At 39.6% G+C, this 19499-nt stretch overlaps 2 protein-coding genes across 3 annotated transcripts in view; one reads left to right on the top strand and one right to left on the bottom strand.

Moving 5' to 3' along the window:
- Positions 1-84: 84 nt before the first annotated feature.
- On the top strand, positions 85-8560 carry calm1a (calmodulin 1a). The gene is made up of 6 exons (XM_056767123.1): positions 85-216; positions 4520-4550; positions 4740-4883; positions 6638-6744; positions 7174-7309; positions 7536-8560. Exons 1-6 carry the CDS (start codon positions 214-216, stop codon positions 7562-7564), a joined length of 450 nt encoding a protein of 149 aa, XP_056623101.1. The 5' UTR covers positions 85-213; the 3' UTR covers positions 7565-8560.
- An 8750-nt stretch (positions 8561-17310) lies between these two features.
- The window catches only part of ttc7b (tetratricopeptide repeat domain 7B), a 31293-nt gene continuing 29104 nt past the window's right edge, over positions 17311-19499 (bottom strand). For both annotated transcript variants that reach the window (XM_056767404.1, XM_056767405.1), the window contains one exon: positions 17311-18771. In XM_056767404.1, coding sequence (XP_056623382.1) covers positions 18550-18771 — 222 coding nt within the window. In that variant the 3' untranslated portion in view covers positions 17311-18549. The remainder of the gene's footprint in view (positions 18772-19499) is intronic.

The raw sequence follows: 19499 nt of genomic DNA, 5'->3' as shown, positions 1-19499 counted from the left end.
ACATGAAAATGTAGGTAGGCGGGGCCTACGACAGGAACACGCGGAAGTGAGTGACAGGAGTCCAAACGGCGGAGGACTACACCGATGTATATAGAACCGGATCACCTTTAACACCCTGCGAGCTGCGTTAGTACAGTGGAGCTTTAATTGAGAACAGAGCAGCGTTGCAGTCTAGTGTAGATTTACAAACCTGGTCCACTCTCCACCTCAGACATGGTACGTATAAGCCTTCATCAGATAACCATCAAAAATGCATCACTCATCTTTTACTACATTTGCGCTTAATATACAGATCCGTAAACACTGTTCGTATTTGCTTCGTTTTTGGTACTGCAAGTAGGATTTTATGTGCAGTACGATCGGTTCTGTGTTTCGCAATTGGTGGTTGTATCTGTTGATTATTATAAATGTGTTGCCGTGTTATTGATGTCATAGTGCGGCAGGAAATGTGACATATGCGTTTTGTTATGCTGTGATGATGTGCACAACAGCAGCGGACAGATGATCGGTGCTGATATGCTGTTAAATAAGGACATGAACGCGTTTGGCTCTTGTTTGTAACAATATTTACGCAAGTAATTTATCTTCGTACATAAATCAGTTTCTCTTAAATCAGGCCGTCCTGAACAGTGTGTGAAAACGTGTTTCCAGTGTAATGAAATGAATGAGATGCATTAAGCAGCTGTCATTTGGATTGTGTTGGTTGTAGATAGTCGTTCCTTCATTTGTATTAAGTCGTTAAATGATTATTTCTCTTACCATGTCCTCCATTTCGGTTGTTCGTTTATTGGGCATCAAAATGATGAAATCAAACGTGTCGACGTAACTAGATTAAGACCTTGTAGTGTGGTTTTGCTTTTTTTTAGGATGCCACAAAAGTATTACTTTGTATACATAATTTAAACCCATTGCTGTCATGCTTTTAGTAATTGGTGAATTGTAACTGTAACAGGTGTATTTGTTGGTCTGCATGTGAACGTCTTTATGACAGGTTGCATCATAGATGCATGACAAGACAACAAATGGTAGAAATGAACAAACATTTGTTTAAAAGATGTCTTTTAACTCAAGAAAGGAAACATTGTTCAAGAAACATGGAAAGAATGTCTGAACCAGAGTGAGTTCAATAAAACATGAGTCAATATGGATCGAATGAGTCCATACAAATGTGTCTGGTTCAGCTTTTCCACTTCAACCTGCCAGAAGGTTCAGTTTTACATCGTTTTTTTTCTGGGCGTTATTCAAGACCCTGCTGGGTTTGGTGATATTTATCTCCGTTTGCATAATAAACTGACAGCAAATGGTCTGTGAGGGTGATGATAGTTGCTATATGAGTCCCATTGGTCTGTTTCCTCCCTGGGGTTGGATCTTGTAAAATCTTCATCCTCTGAATTGGTTGAGGCTCTAGTTTCCACGTCCCACCCGTACTGGCAGCCATGCCATGGGATTCAGCAAGCCCTGGTGAGGAAAATAACCCACGTTTTTTTCCGCCATGCAGAACGGTCTAGAAACAGTTTGCTTCTTCATGCGGCCGCCTCTGGGGTTTATCCCAAAAATGATGCTGAGCTGCTATGAAGTTATTAGAATGACCTCACTGTTTTTATGTGAGATTAGTAATTTAATTCTGGATTCGAATATTTTGTCTTAAAAATTATTTGTTACATTTTAGTTGAAACAACTAGATTAGCCAGAAATGTATAGCTGTATTAGAGCGTCACATCTCACAGATGGTTTTGTTCATAAGCTGCCTTCACATTTTGGTCAGGAGTTTATATTCAGTCATCTTCCTGTCTTGGGTGTTAAATGTGGTTATATCTGCGTTTTTTTTTTTTCTGGCAAAAGAGTAATACGCAAACTGTGCAAGGGAGTGACCAGATATGCTTCAACCTGTCCCACCAACATCTTTCTGGCAGCGTGGTGGTTACGGGCCTTGGGGGCTTCCTGTTAACATGGTGTGAAAGTGACAATACCGCACTCATTATCGTGCGCCGCCCATCCAAAGCTCCGTCTCAGTCTCTCAGCTGCAGCTGCTTGGCGACTCCTAAATCAAGGCTAGATTCCAGGCAATGTTACGCAGCATTTTCACATCCAGGCCAAATTCCTGGTGGTGGTGTGTGATGTGTTTGAAACCTTGCTGGATGGCAAGTGGCTTGGAAGACTTCCAGTATTGGTGTAGGATCTCATTCTCCATCCATCAGCTGAAAGAAATCCTTCCCACACATCGAATATGTAATTTAAACACGGAGTTGAGAGTAACGCTCTATTAAGAGCATAAGTGTTTTTGCCAAAATATGTACATATTCATTTCTGTCATTTACTCACCCTCACCCTCATGTCATTTCAAACCTGAATAACTTACTTTCTTCTGCAGAACCAAAAGAAGATATTTTGATGAATGTTGGTAACCGAACAACGGCGGTACCCTTCAATTCAAGTCAATGGTTACCGCCATTGTTCGGTTACCAACATTCTTCAACAGATCTTCTTTTGTGTTCTGTAAGTCATGCAGGTTTGAAATGACATCAAATGATGACAGAATTGTCATTTTTGGGTAAACTATCACATTGTTCTTGTTATACTATCACGCTAATAATGATGGAGATAAGTTAAGGGTTAATGACATTCTCATATTTAGGTTACATTTAGAGAGAGAGCGAGAGCAGTGTTGGAGAGAACGTGCAGTACAATAATTGCTGATAGATTCCCCTTTGAGAAACCTGTGCCGAGATGCACAACAGAACACTCATTATAGGGTGGAAGGGACATTTGCAACTCTCCGGGTCATGGTTTGTCCCTACCTGGATTTGAACTCGCAACCTTTGTGTTAGCAGTCCGGATCTTTAACCCTCAGGCTAACAGCAGCCAAGGGAGGTAAGGTAGAGAAAAATAAACACAATGTGATGGTTACTATGTGACAAGTGAAATAATGCATCTGCACTTGGAAACGTAAAACCATTGTTGGCACATCTAGCAGACACAATGCAATTCATGTAATCAAAGAGACATGAACTCAAATCCACAGCCAGCTGCAAACCGAGATGTTTGCGGGAGCAGGTAAAGTGACCACTACAGTAATGCCCTCCTTTTAATTTACCTGTCAATTGACACGGCGTGTACCCGCTGACCTGCCTCACAATACATCCCAGGATTCTTTGCTATGGTGAGATGATGCAACAGCACCCCCTACACCAATCTCAGATATGGAAACAATAGTTTCTCGTCATTGTAACCACAGCATACTGGTGACAGCCCTGGATTGTGGCACTATGGTGTCAATGGCTTTGGGCTTCTAAAAAATCGTCCCAATTTCTTGGCACATGATACTCGGCACAGCCTTGGTCATGCGGCCCAGGAGGTTGGTACAGTAACACTGGCCTCGGGCATCAGGTTAGCTTTGTTCTCTCCGAGTCCTATTAGCCTGATCAACCAGACACGCTGCTACGCGCAAACGGCAACATCTGCTTGCAAACAGATCAGAATGCCTCCGAAGAGACCTATCATTTACCCTGAGGACAACTCCGTATCGCTCCCCATGGTCTACGACCTTCTCGACCAACAGCAGTTCTATTATAAAGAACTGATTGAGTCCTTTCTGCAGATGCTGGTGGAGTCCACCAACAGCCGCATTGACAGCGTGGTGCGAGATGTTCAAGATTTGAAGAACTTTCTGCACCATTGTCGGACAGAGCTCATAGATGTTAGGCGGCAGGGTGCGCAGAACTTTAAAAGGGCCGAGTGCCTGGCAGAAGGTCTGGTGATGGTCCGGGGAGCAGTTGATGGCCTTACCACTCTGAAAAGCCCCACCGCAGAGGTCAAACCAAGGAAAGCACCAGAGAAGATGGATAACAGGCAAGAAATAATGAAAAGTGATGGTTGGGACAACGAACCCAAGGCGAAGAGGCTGGTTGCTGACTTGACTGCAATTCAGCTGGATGGCATAAAGGTTGTGCTTGTAAAAGTTGAAATATTGTTGTGTATAAATATTGTTGAGGTGGACTTTGAGAGTCTATAGGTATGGGAGGTGCGAGTGTCCCAGACAGGGTGTCTTTTGCTCGAATGGGTCGATTATTTCAGAATGCTTTTTGTAAGGAAATAGCATGGCAGTTTATCATAACAAACTACATAACTATTTCAATTAAAAATCTAATTTGTACGTTTAAGTATGATCAGCGTTCACCTGATGACTCTAGGTTTAGGGGTAGGACTTCATTGTAGTGTACTGTGCACATTGTAAAAATTTGTGTAAATTAGCGACCTCGTACAAGAGTTACGCTCAGATTGGTTTGTTCATACCTATTTTTTTATTGTCATATTGTTTTAGTTGCTTTTCAAAGACTTCGTTTGAATATTCGTATAAAATTCTTGTCGACTCAAATGGCGCGTATGTTGGGATTGCTCAGTTGCACAGTGCTTGGCACAATACAGTAATGACTGCTTCAAGCTTTTACTGACCCACATTTTCTCTCTTTTATCCCCCTACATCTCTCCTTGCATACATACATTTCTTCTCCATCTTCAGGCTGATCAACTTACCGAGGAGCAAATTGCTGGTAAGTCATGTTCCCTTTGTGTGTTTGTAGTGTAAACATGAAATTTACTAGTGTCCAGAATGAAAGACAAGCAACTTTCAGTATAAACTGCTCTCTCTTTAAAAGACATCAGACAAGTGGTTCTTATAAACATAAAATTTCAATCTAAATCTAAAAAAGATCTAAATCATCTGTCATTTGTTTCCTCAGAGTTTAAGGAGGCGTTCTCCTTGTTCGATAAGGATGGGGACGGCACCATCACAACTAAAGAGTTGGGCACAGTGATGCGATCACTCGGGCAGAACCCCACAGAGGCTGAATTGCAGGACATGATCAATGAAGTGGATGCTGACGGTGAGTGTATCGCAACAGGCCTGTCACTGTCACACCTGAGATTTTCAAAGAATATGCATGTTAGTAGTGATGTCGATCAGTCCTTCATTATAGTGTGAATAAAAATAGACTTATATGTCACGCATTATTTATTTGAAGGGATAATTTGCCCAAAATGAAAATTCTGTCGTCATTTACTCACTCTCGGGTTGTTCAAAACCTGTATTAATGACTTTGTCCTGCAGAATACAAAGGAAGATATTTGAAAGAATTCCAGGAACCAAACTGATCTCATCCCCCTTTGACTCCAATAGTATTATTTTCTCTACTATGGCAGTGAATGGGGGATGAATTTTGGGTGAACTATCCCTTACAGTCTTGAATTACTTTATTGTATCATGGTAAGAGAGTATCATGGGTAAGAGAGAATGAGACAAATGACAATAAATTGTAATATTATACTGTGACACAATAAATCACAATTAAAAAAAAACAACGTGTTATGTATGTAATATATATAGAGCTACAGCATATTTAAGCAAAATTACGTCTATTAGTTGAGTCGCCAACATGTGACTTTCATTCATATATTTCATTTTTTAATTCTTTATTTTTACTCTACGAGACCATGAGACTTTTTTCATTGTACTTGTTCATTTTATTGTTACAGACATATTGTTTTTTATTAGTGGGCATACAGAGGGTTCAGTAAAACCTTAAGTGCTGAATTGTTTAAATGTTAATGTTTGGGAACATTCTGATATCTGAATTTCTGATTCAATTTTTTATTCAGTTGAAAATACTGTGATACTCTCCTATCATGAATCCCGTATCACCTGTTCCAAGATCAAATGAAATAGGTCTGATTTAAAGTTTACCCACAAACATTCGTCTAATGATTCTGATCTCGCCAAACATTCTTGGCTCACGAGGAGACCTCGTCGCTTGTCTCACACTGGCACATTTTCTGTTGGAAGCCGTCCTAACCCCATCGAGATTAAACTGTCTCTCCCTGTGATTAAACGGTTATCTTGTTGTGTAATTAGCTGGGGTGCAAGTGAGCTCGCAGATGAATGTAAAAGGCTTGGGACGCTTCTCTTATTACAGAGGTGATGTCATTACCACATGATCCAGTAAGCTATTGTGATATTAGATGAGAGGGGGTTATTGTAACAATGCACAGTGATATCACATGAGACCGCCGAAACATTGTTGGATTATTAGCACTGTCGATTATGCGGAGCGCTTATGAATTTCTGTAATATTGTGATTAGAAAATGTGATCGTGTGGTATAGAGTCGTTTTTGTAGGTCAGGCAGCAGTAAAGCCCATTGAATAACAGTTGGTAATAAAGACCGCATTGAATCCTTTACATAATCCACTTTGGTAGTGACACCAATGGAATCGAGAGAGTGTTTGTGTTTGTTTGCGAAGTACTCGAGTAAGAGGGAAATAAAAAGCGAAGAAACACAAATACGCATATACATGCACTTATACACCCACATTGTCAGATTACACAAGCAATGTGAGCCCTCTGGGAACGAGTCTGGTGATCATTTTCACACACATGTGCACACGGGGGACGTCGTATTTGTCCCGTCTAATGGAAATATTCCACTTTAGCTTGATAAACCTCAGTGGAACCAAAACCACACACAGTTAAACCTGAAAACCCCAGAACAGTGTTGTGTTTTCCTCTACTGAGACCTACGGTTTTATTATTTTCCCTAAATGCATCTGACTAGATCTGTTTATTTTCTCTCTCTCTCTCTCAGGTAATGGAACCATTGACTTTCCCGAGTTTCTGACAATGATGGCCCGTAAAATGAAAGACACAGACAGCGAGGAGGAGATCCGCGAAGCTTTCAGAGTGTTTGACAAGGTCAGGTTTGGAAAAGAGGTATTGTGGGAAGCTGATGTTGTTGTTACTATGGAAACTGTAAAGAGGCAGGAAGAAAACAAACCAATCCTTGGACAAATAGACTACAAGCGCCTGTTCCACATAAATCTGCTGTTGCTTAAAAAAGCACATGACAACAACACACCAATCCACGTAAAGGTTGTTTTCAGTGTTGATGGAGGTTTTACTGGGAATATCGATGAGTTTACTATGTTGTGCAAAATTTGGGTTCTGTTAATATATGCGCAGAATTCTGAATAAAAATTATTAGCTTCTACATGTTTGTCTACAAATAACGATTTGAGCCTCCATAACGTGTCATTAACATTTTCCCCATTGACCGCAATTGATTTCGATTGATTTTTTTTAATGGCATGACTTAATGGATGATTTATTGATCGTCTCTGTTAGGACGGGAACGGCTACATCAGCGCAGCAGAGCTTCGCCATGTTATGACGAACTTGGGCGAGAAGCTGACGGATGAAGAGGTGGATGAGATGATCAGAGAAGCTGACATCGACGGCGACGGTCAGGTCAATTATGAAGGTACGACACAGCTGTGTGCTGGGATTACCTGTGGCGAAACGGGTCACCTGCAGATTAGAAATTACTTTTGACTTCAATTAAAATAATGCAGTTTGGATTACAAAAGGTTATTCAAGCATAAAAAAGAAGAGATAAATTCAAAGGTTTAAATGAATGTGGGTTAATTATTTTTGTGTTTGATATGTTTTGCCCTCATGTTTAATGTCCTCTTTCTTTTTTTCGACAGAATTTGTACAAATGATGACGGCAAAGTGAAGCTCCTCTGTTTTCGCTGACCTCTTTAGAAGACAAAAAATCAAGTCAAATATTTTACTTACCTCTTACGCAAAATATTCATTTATTCATACTGTTTCTGTATAGAAAACCTGAATGTTAAAAATATAAAATGTCCATATATAGAAAAAAAGAATAAAAATATATATACAAAACAAAACAAACAAAAAAAGTAAACAAACATAATTACCTGCATGTACTGGTTAGTGGTCCTGTTCCCAAAGAACTGCTTAGACATCTTCAAAAAGATAACCTAATAATCCTGATATCAAACCTTCAGAAACTAAAGTAAAAGCATCTGGTGAACTGCTTAACTGGTTCCATTTGCTATTGGCGATGTTTGGGCTGGCCAGTCGTCTTCTACTTCCTGTTTCTGTTCTACATGCATGCAGCTTGAGTCTGAAGCCGCCAATGGGCGGAAACCTCAGCAATGTCTGTTGAGCGTTCTAGGGGTTTGGAACCGTCTGAATTAATAAAAGTGGGATAATACAGTTTGGGAACTGGGATTTGGGTGGGTGGGGGAGGGATCGGAATCTGCGTAGAGGACAAATGAATGGGACCTTTTGAGTTTGCTTCAATTACTAAAGAGATATTTTTAAGAAAAAAAATAGCATTTAAGAGATTTTAAACTATGTTTGGCATGTCAGGATATTTGGTGTATTGTTTCTTTGTGCATTGTGCCCGATAGGGGGGCGTTTAGTGGGAGGGAGTGGCTGGGGCGTTCAGGGTGCGACCTTTCACCTCCCGTGAAGGTGCTTATCGGGTGAGGGATCAGTGACTGTACCATAAATGTTTTTATCTTTAGTTTTGCTCTGGGTGCTGACCGCGAGCACGTCGATTTCTCTGGAGAGTGCAGAGGGCTTTTCACCAGGGTTTTCTTTCGACTGCCCACCTTCGGTTCTGTTTTTGTTCATTCCAAGTTGTACATGCTCGTCTTTTAATTTTTTTTCCAATAAAAGAACATGAATCTGACAATGACCATGTTTGTCGTTATTGTCATCAGCGTGCTTTTATACAAATAACCCCCATATATGAACCATTATTTAGGCTTTGCAGCCATCGTACAGAATCACCATGGCAACCACCGTCTTTACCTATGTCTCTGTGTGTATATATATTTATATATATATATATATATATGTCATGTTGCATGAGCGTTGAGCTATCCAAGCAGAGGCTTGAGCGTGTGTGTCCGTGGGGATTTTAAGGGTTGCCTGGCAACCTGGGTCTGTGGCTCTAGTGGATGAGGGGGATATTAAAAGCCATGTGGGAGCCGAAAAAGATACTCTAGAGACTTTAAGTGTGTGTGTGTTTCTACACCTGATTAAACTACAGCAACAGGATCCACCTCGTGTAGTCAGGCAGAGTTTCTACAGTAGATCCTTGTTAAGGTTGTTTTATTGTAATTATTATAACACACATATTCTTGCAGTACTATATATATAGTGCTCACACGTGTCAGCTTCGCACCCATTTTTCAGATGTGCTCCTTAATTTGGAGCTATTTAAAGACCGCGCTCCTATGAGTGCTGTAGTGTGCTCGGTAGGGTGGGTGGGGGTGCATGATAGTGCATCTACTATGTGCTGCTTAGCAATGAAGAACAGGATACAGTGACAGGAGTGTGGGAGGAGAGAATGTTAGCGTGTGCACGGCCCACGTCTATATGCCATTCTGACTGAGAAGCTGCACACGGCTGTGTGTGTATTCATTGCATTACTTGATCCAAGAAGCAGAAAAAGCGAATGGACAAAGGAAAAACTGGAATGTTCCCCTTTCAGAGATGATTTGGACAAAGCTTCTCAGGTTTTGGTAAAAAGCCTCCTGTGTGCCTCTAAGATATGCCACCAGACGGTTCACTCAAACACGTTTTTGCGGTTCATTTGATTGCATACTTTCAGGTTTTATGGGAGGAATCTGAGCAAGAACAGCCAAAACTTCCCACATACAGAGAGCACTTACGTAACCGATTTGAACACCACACAAACATAATGTAGAAACGTGAAATTTGTTTTCATTTTGCCTTCGAAATGTATTAGGTTTGCATTCTTTGCGTTGCATTATTTTTTATTTAAAGGGATAGTTCAACTACAAGTGAAAGTTCTGACTTCATTTAGTAATCCTGTATGACTTTCTTGTGCAGAACACAAAAGATATGTTAAAGAATGTTGGTAACCACAACACTGTCCCTGGTTGGCTTTTACTGTATGGACACAAAACTGAAACATTTCTCAAAATATCTCCTTTTCCTTTCAAAAAAAGAGAGTCATATAGGTTTCAAATGAGAGTGAGTTTGTTTTATACATCCCAGCATTTCAGGCTAAATGGTGCGAACCAGTCAATCCATACACAACGCTGTTTAATTCACGAGTACATCCACACAAGTTGGGGGGTCAATTAGGAATCCTCAATCAGCCTAACCTGCATGTCTTTGGTATGTTGGAGGAGCACCAGGAGGAAACCCACGCTGACACAGGGAGAACATGCACACAGAATGGTTTTCCATCCAGCCAGGCCCGAACCAGAGACTTTCTTGCTATGAGACACCACTGCCCGACATGAGGGCGAGCAAAAGATGACCAAGTTATTATTTTCCTGTGAACTATGATGGTTTTGTCTTTGTAATCTTATTCAGGCTTTTAGTGCAAACAAGTTCAGTTGTGTGGTGATAAAAATTTGAGGAATAAAGTACCAACGCATTTACATAATGCTCAGTCAAGCAGATTGCAGCCACTGTGAAACGCTGTTTCTTTGGTCTCACCCCCTCCTGTGTGTTGCTTTAAACTCTTTCTACACAACCGCACACAATACCCTGTGCTCTGAATCAAGGCCACATGCCTGTCATTCACTCGTTTGCTTTGCATTCACACTGTGCCAATAAGGTCATCTTATCCCGATGGCTCCTTTCTCACCCCGCCCGAGCTGGCATTATCCGGCAGAGATTTTCAATTCACGAGTTCAGCTCCTCTAGATCTCCACTAAATGAGGGGCACTTTAAAAGGTGATGCGAATGAAGCGGTCCAAAAAACGGCTTTAAAACTTTTCACCCCAAATATTTATAGTGCATTTCATCATTACTTTCCCTCATGTGCTTACAAACCTGTATGACTTTCTTTCTTCTACAGAACACGGAAATACATTTTGAAGAAAGTCATTACCCAAACAACAACCACTGAGACATTTCTCTAAATATCTTCTATCTTTGTGTTCCACAAAAGAAAGAATCATATACAGATTTTGACCCACATGATGCTGAGTAAATGATGACAGAATTTGTATTTTTGGCTAAACTATCCCATTAAACACAGCACCTCTTCAATAGGAAGATGCTTTGTGTCATGCGCATGTGGGGAACAGCTCACGTTACAACTAGGCATGAAATGTATCAGGAGCTTTTGTTATCTGTTAACACCCTGACCCTTTTCAACCAGGGCCCCTGGGGGTCCTTACAGAACATTGACACGCAGAAACTTGACATGACATTTGTAACTAATAGTGAAAATACTGCCCGAAGATTAGTTAAATGAACAAAACACTTTCATATTTAAATATACTGTATATGGCTTTGGGAAATTTTTGATTCTTATATAGGTTCTGGTCATTTATGAGGTTTACATATGGGCAGTTCCAGGGTTATGGATGTTACATTTTCAGTCAAAATTTGAAATATAAATTCTCAGAAAATGTATTTATTACCCACCCATGAATCATCTGTTTATATTTGACTAAACGTCTGATATTTTTCTGATGTCCAAACTATTAACAGTCTTTGCTTGAGTTTTCTATTTTAAAAGAGAAAAAAATGCTGTGTTACGGATGTGACAGAAGGACGTACGTTTTTGAGAGACAACATACGTTGTAGGATGTGAATTAACAAATACAATGTGCAAACCAGCAAATAGACAATAGATGGCTCTTTATAGAACATAAAATAGTTTTAATTTTCATTTGTCTATTTATGAGGAATATGAACCATTATGTATTTAACATTTCACTTACCTGACTATGGAAAACTGCTTTAAAAGCAAGAAATGCTTTAAAAACTTTGAGACTTCATATGAGTATTTAAAACACATCTATCAGTATGTTAAAAAACCTTTGGTGAAAATTTTTATCTTACGGTTGACATTTGAATGGAATTGCCCATGTATGACCTCTAAAACTGTATAATTGTTTGCTGTCTTAGGCAATTGATTTTCTACATTTCACGAATCTCATATCACTCCACATTCTCTTTCCTCTCACGAAATAACTTCAAATCAATATTTCATTATGAAGTGTTACCATAACAATCCTTGTATTTTAAAGGTCTAGTGTATGAAATTTAATCAAGCGGTAAGGTTGTGAATTGGAACCAACGCCTCACTCCACCCCTCTCTTTCGAACCACAAGGGTAGCTGACATCATGTTTTCGCTTCTTTGCCGTATAACACATCTGTCTAGAGTAGTTTGTTCATTTAGGGCTACTGTAGAAACAACATGGTGAATTCCATGTAAGGGGACCCGCAATGTATGTAGATAGAAATAGTTAATCCTAAAGTAATAAAACATAAGCTTCATTATGCAAGGTCTTTATTCACCTCTCATGTATATTATTTTGCAATTCTTTCAATAGATCCTCCAAAAAAGTGACACACCTTTAAATTACTCATTGGCTTAGAGTGTGTTTGTGTGTCTGGTCTAGTGTGTGTCAGACACCAAGTGTGTGTGTTTGAGTGTGCACGGATGTGGGAAAGCCCATATGGTGTAAGAAAAATGCCCAGTAGGGGGGAATAAGATATGAGTGTGTGATGAGTGGGCAGTTTAGGAATGCAGCCATCAGCATTTCGACTGTCCCACCTCCCGCTTCACTTTGTATGTGTGTGTGTGTGTGTAAGGGGAAGTGAGTGAGGTCATGCATTCTAAGTATGAGTGGAGGTAGGGGTGGACTTTATTGATTGACAGGTGCTCTCTGCGGTTAAATGATGCTGGAGTGAAACAGTTCATTAATATTTCACAAGCACACACACACACACACACTGCAGGTCAGTGACACATTGGCTACTGAAAGAATACAAGCTTGTGTTACAGTAACATAAGAAACCATCCACATAAACACACACCATCGGGCATTTCAAAGGGGGGGGATAGTTTGCGGTTCACGCTTCGTGAACGTACAGAGAGTAAATAGCTGTGTTGTGGAATGGTCATGTTAAATGCATCCATATTTAGAGCAGCAGCAGTGTTCTGGGATCTCAAAATAACTTGCAGGGTGAGACATTCTGAATGCTCTCTTTGATTGATTTACAATGCCGATATTTTGTACACAAGGCCATGCTTTAGTCAACATTTATTTTAAAGCTGTACATTTCAGCTACAAATGTAGCAAAAATACTTATATAAGAAGTCGAAAACAACTCATTTGCTATATATCAATTTGTGTAAATCATACATTTGAAATGTATTTGAAATCAAATTTGAGGAAATGTAATTCACTGCCATTCTGAAATCTTATTCATGTTTGAGTTCAAATGTAAGACATGAGGCCGAGTACATTTACTGAAGGGTCATTTGGGTACATCAAATTTTAAGGACAGGGGTATAGAAGTACATTCTTAAACTATTTGGAGACGCTGTTATAAGAGCTGTAAATAAAGTGAATTAACTTGAATTTTCATTTTATTAGCATAGTACAGTAAGTTCTGCCCATAGTTAATCCTTTCTATCTCTCTCTCGCTGGGTGTTCCTGCCATGTCCGTCTCTTTCCCCCACTCTCCATCTGTTCCTCGTCCTCCCACGTTTCCAGACGATGGATGAGGAGCGAGTGACGGTTTCAATATATGTATAATCAAACGCAAAGTTTATTGTCACATATTATGATATTATCATATCATTTAAAATGTGTCCATCTATAGGAGCAGTGAGGATTATATTGGGTATTCAGTGTGTATGTTTGTGTGTGTGAGAGAAAGAAAGAAAGGGAGGGACGTGTTGAAAGGACAGTCAGTTGCTGTAACAGTTTGCAGACTGGACACCCCTGTGGGAAATACATAATTTGTACCACATAGTGTCAGCAATTTTGAGCAGCTTATAAGCGGAACAACCATTGGGGTGTGTGTGTGTGTGTTTGAGTTGATTTGTATTCATGAGAGAAGTTTTTGGAGGACAGAAATGAAAATTGAAATGCAATCGCTTAGTTAAAAATCTGTCAAATTACAGAATAAAACAATTTAATGAATTGGGAATCTACTTACTACTAGCCTACTAAAATGTCTAGATCTCTATACCCAAAATCTTCTGTCGTCATTTTTGTCATCATGTTGTTCAAAACTGGTATATGACTCTACTTTGTGGAAGAGAAAATAGGATATTTTGAGAAGAAGGTTTTTTGGGAAATGGTTTTGTGTCAATATGGAAGTCAATAGGGTCCAATGTTGTTTGACTATGATGTTCTTCAAAATATATTTAGGCTATAAAAGGTTTGGAATGACACCAGAAAAATATTTATGAGAAAATATTTATTTTTGGCTGAATATACGATTTCTGCATTGCTTGCAAAACCGTTGAAACAACCATATAAATGCAGAATATGTATTTAAAATACTTATTTTAAAATAATTTTAACCAAACAGTTCTTGGCCACCATTGACCACCAAAGTAGGAAAAATGACAATGGTACTCAAAAGTGCCCCAAAACTGTTTTCTGTCCTACATTCAACAGAACAAAAACATTTTTCCTTATATGGTAGTCAATGGTGGCCAAGAACTGTTTGGTAACAAGCATCCTTCTAAATATCTATCGCTGTTCTATATCATTTTGGGTGAACTGTTCCCTTAAGTCCTGACTACATGGCAAATATTTAGTGAGCCCTGGTTTGAACTTTAATGTAGATCCAAATTACAACTCAAGATCATATAGATCCAGAGGCTTTGTGAAGGGTCACGGTCCCTGAGAATTCTCAGCGTGTGACACTGACACTGATAACTGTTGGGCTTCAAAACAATGAGCCAAATTTCTATGTCCCATCTCTCACACACACACACACACACTAATCTACTGCTGATAGACGACACTTTGCTATCAACACTCTGTGGGTGCTGTAGGAACCAGCGGGGGTCACGGATGAAAGACTCACCTTACACACTCTCACTCACGGACCCACTTTCCTCACACATTTGAAAGCCACTGCAAAGTCTAGCTACATTATCTGCTAGGCTAATGCTGTTGGGACATAAATGACACTGAATGCCCTTGTGCAATGTCAACACACCTCGCCGGGATAATCACCAGTCAACATGTGGACGAGCATGTGAGGAGAGAGCATATGGATCCATGTGTAATCGCTGTCTGATTTTTCTGGGAAAATAGCAAATGAATTTGTCTAGAACATCATTTTGCACCTAAAAATAGGATTATTTAAGAATATAACCATGGAGCCTTAAAGTCGATTTTTTTATTGTTCACTCATGATAAGTTGTATAGACTGTGTTTCTAATATTTAATATTGATTTGCTTTTAATCTGTCCCAGTTCCCATTAGCTTACATTTAATGAGGATCACTCATAACAGCCAGAACATCAGAATTTGTATTATGTATAAGGATTTGTAAAATGAAGGTGAAATCTGCAATAAGAAATTCTTGTAAAACGGTAATACCCCAGAAAAAGTTAAATAAGATTTTTGTTATTATTTTTCATCCTGCTTGTAAATTTGCTGTTTATTTCTGTAATTTTACTTTTTCTGCATATATGTAATTTAAAAAGATTTTGTTGTTTTATTTACAGTGCAGTTGTCATTTTTGAATGAGCTGTTCTTCATGCGCTTCAGCTTGATCTGAAAATCATCTTGAATGCTGCAGACCGACTTTCCCACCAGGGAACGTGAGAATGTGAGCAAACCCTTTCACCCTAAAAAATCAATTTCCCCAGGGTCTCTCTTATTGATCCTGTCCTCTGATGTGAGAACTGAGCTTGGCTGCTTATCGATGACAAGATCCGAGCAATAATACCAATGAAACCAGAGTGACAGAAAGCAAGAGAGAGTGAGATAAGCAGAGACAAGGTCAGTAAAAAGGATTTACGTATAATTTTTATAAAGCATACAAACAGCGCAGTGGTCTGATAAGTAAACACCTGAAACCCTTCAGTCTGATGCCCTACAATCTAGATCATCAAATTATGGTCAAGACTAGTCAAAAGCTTTAATGTAGTGTCTACAGAACTAGTAGAATAATCCTTTACGAAGGCTTCATTAAGGTTGTCTGTGCTCCTGACCTAGATCAATAACCCAGTGAGCGAGTGTTCTGGGCTGTTTACACCGTACGGCTCTCTACAGCTGGAATGAGGGGATGCAAATAACAAACTAGAGGCGTAAACACTTTGGCTGACACTAAAAAACACCTCTTTGGTAACAACCAAACCCTTGTTGCAGCTTTTTCTATGTTCTCGAGAACTTCCTGGAGGCCTCCAGGGAGCGAATCCGTCTTGTTAAGATGCGAGCAGCAAGCTCTCATTAGTTTAAGACAGGCCAGTAAGTGCATTAAATAATTCACTCTCTGCATTTCCCACCTCGCATTCCTTACTCTCCCAAACTCATTTTTTGCCAAGCCACTCCATTCATTTGCTTTTTCAGTGGCGGGTGCCCTAGTCGTGTCTTTTAACTGTATTATATTTTCCGTGCTTGTGAGCTTTTGGACCTTCATCAATCTTTGAATGCTTTAAAAGGTATTCAACCGTGCCTTGAGACAAGAAACAGTCTGCTCATCTAACTTACATGAGCTGTGGTGAAAAGGGAAGTGTGTGTGTATTAGAGAGAGAGAGATAGAGGAAAATAAATTAAACAGGGAATAACAAGGCCTGGATTATACTTGAATTTATGTTTGATCTACTAAGATCCAGTTTTTGTTAAATTATGCTATGTGCACATAACCAATATTAATGGCATTCGTTAAGGCCTGTTCACACCGAAAACCATAACTAGAAAGATATAATTTATAGTTAATAACAAGAACTATATAATCTTTCAAACCAGCATGTGAACAAACCATTTCAACCCTGTATAACTTTCTTCTGCAGAACACAAAAGAAGATATTTTAAAGAGTCAATATTTTGTGATTTTTAAGGTTCTACTTTGGTTCACGGAGCGTCCGGCAACAAGTTTACGTACATACAAGGTGTAAAAACACTTTCATTTTCTAATAATAGGCAGTTTTTATTACTTTACGTCTTGACTGACTCTAAAATGATTCGTTCAGCGATTCATTAGTCTAATCCCCTCTTTTCTGTATACCAACTCTGATTTGATTGGTCAGATGGTCTAGTCTGCTGTGATTGGTCTACTCGCGTGCTGTGTTGGAAATGGAACGTAGGCGGGCATTATACGGAGTGACGCAAATCTGACCTGGAACTGAAATAAGACAGACAACTTTTTTTCCCGAGCCAATTACTGTGTTTTGTTCACTTTCAGCTTTACAACTCTGCAGGCAGCATACATTAACACAGAGCAACATTACACACTGCATGAAATGTAATTTTAAGGACATTTTAATAGTTACTCTTTAAAGTATGTTGGTAACCGAACACATATTATAAAATTACATATATTCTTTCGTGTTATGTGGAAGAAAGTCACACAGGTTTAAAATGACAAGAGGGTGAGTACATTTTTGTGTGAACTATCCATTTAACTACCTTGAATATTACATCCTAAATCACAACAAAGACACAAATGTTTAAAAAAAAACACATATCTCATGTTTCAATCGATCATTTATTGACATCATTAAACAGCTTTTCCAGTTGTGTGATTGGCCACATGAATGACACGCTTGCATACAAGCACACACACACACACACACACACACACAAATAAGCTTCCTGTTTCTGGCTTAAGTCATCCTGTCCGTTATTAAGACAGCTTAGAAATGTGTTCATCTGATACAGTCAACCATCATCCATGTTCTTCACACAAGTTAACACCCACACACATAACAGACATACATGTCTTCACCCGTCCCACACATGGCCACTGTGACACAGATAAATAAACATCTAATATAACATGTCTCTGTTAAACCAACAATATAAATCTGACCTCTGAATAATGACACGTGGAAAAATAAACAATCAAACAAAAACATTCGAAACTATATTCATACTTTCTTAACAATAGAAACAAGGGCAAAATATTTGCTTTTAGAATAACTGTTCTTTTGGCATCCGTTCCATTTGCTCTAGTTGATTTATACATATAATATATAAACAGTACAGTATTGAATTCAAAAGGGGCGTGACGTTTCTTTATGACCCATTGTATGCGTGACATACCAGCCCTCATATACACAGCATACAAACAAAACTTTTATAACGTGTGTGTGTAACGGATCCACTATAACAGTGTGTAGCGTATTATATTAAAACTAATCACACGCACAACGATAGGATGTCCTTTATCATCACATAAAAAGGAAACACAAACTCCTACAGTCCATTTCATTCTTCACCAACACACACAGCACACTTACACACACGACCATCTCCATGTCAGTATTATCATTGGGTCTTATGACAGACATCTACGATGATCTCAGGGATGTGGGTTTCAGAACATGTCTTGGGGGAAAAAGGAAGCACTGACATGGCTGCGTCGATCAATAGACTGACAAGAGCTTTACATGTTTCTAATTGGTCAAACTAACAGTATAGTAGTGTGTAAACAAGGCCAATACAATATCTGTTGAAGTAAACTGAGAAAACACTACTATAGAAGAAAGAAAATGGGAGAACGATAGAGAGACAGAGAGAGAGATTGTAGACGGGGTGTGGTTAGTGCAGCTGTGAAGTCCGTTGGTCACTTCTTCTTCTTGACTGATCCAAAACTGATCAAAAGGGGGAAGAAAGGCATCTCTCTCTGAGGGCTCTCTCCTGGCTGTGTGAGATCTGTAGTTCATGCATGACTATCGGACAGATGTTTTATTGGTGCTGAGTGTCTCAAAGGCTGCGGGGAATGATGGTGAAGGGTAAGATGGGGCAGCTTGCCTCCAGCTCCAGGGCAGTGAGGAAGCATTCTGTTGCGGCGGCGTTGTTGTCCTGTGCTTGCAGAACTTCGCCCAGACTGTTCCAAACGTCATGGGCCGTGCTGTTCACCTGCACCGCGTCACGCAAGATCTTCTCAGCAAGGCTGAACCGTTGCAATTGATGCAATATCAGACCCTTAAGAAATACAAGTTGTATATTCATGATTAGTTTACGACCTCCGCCATGACCTCTACCAAAAAAAGCATGTTGGTACAAGAAAAAGTGCAGTACTTCCTCTTGCTGCTGTCTGCTAAAGAGAGCTCGTTTATGAGACATGACATTTATGCTTACTATGAAGATACACTTGCATGCAAAGCTGGAGACAGCACTTGTTATGCTCATCCGCACGCTTTCTGACAAGTTTCTACATCCTGGACTCATTGTCTGCTTAACACTGAAAATGCATAAGACGTGTGACAATCACACACACACATTTAGATTGGGTATAATTATGAGTGTGTGCATTGACATCGCATGGAGGGCTATGAATCATAACTATGGCTTTTGTTTTTGTTTAAAAAAAGGGATGGGGGGACTAAAAATGACGGGGACAAGAGAGAGAATGGGATTGGGAATTTACATTGTCTGCATACAAGTGCCATTACATAGTGTTGAAGCACATGTGGTGCATGAAGACGAGACAAAAGGCCACGCCTCCAAGCGGACACGGAATGTTTGGGCAATTATTTTGGGACGCTGCGGGTGTGTGTTGGGGGATGGGGTTCCGGTTTTGCCTATTTTGTATGAACCAAGGACAGTAAAAGCGAATAAAAGCATCATTGAGAGGGCCGACCAACAGTGGAGACAACAGTTACATGTCTTGTAAAAAAGCTTGTGTATGTTATCAAAAAATACAATAGATC

This window comes from Triplophysa dalaica, chromosome 15 (genome assembly GCF_015846415.1).
Source record: "Triplophysa dalaica isolate WHDGS20190420 chromosome 15, ASM1584641v1, whole genome shotgun sequence".
NCBI classification, from domain to species: domain Eukaryota; kingdom Metazoa; phylum Chordata; class Actinopteri; order Cypriniformes; family Nemacheilidae; genus Triplophysa; species Triplophysa dalaica.
Note: the sequence above shows the minus strand (reverse complement) of the source record. Positions and strands in the feature narration are given on the sequence as shown.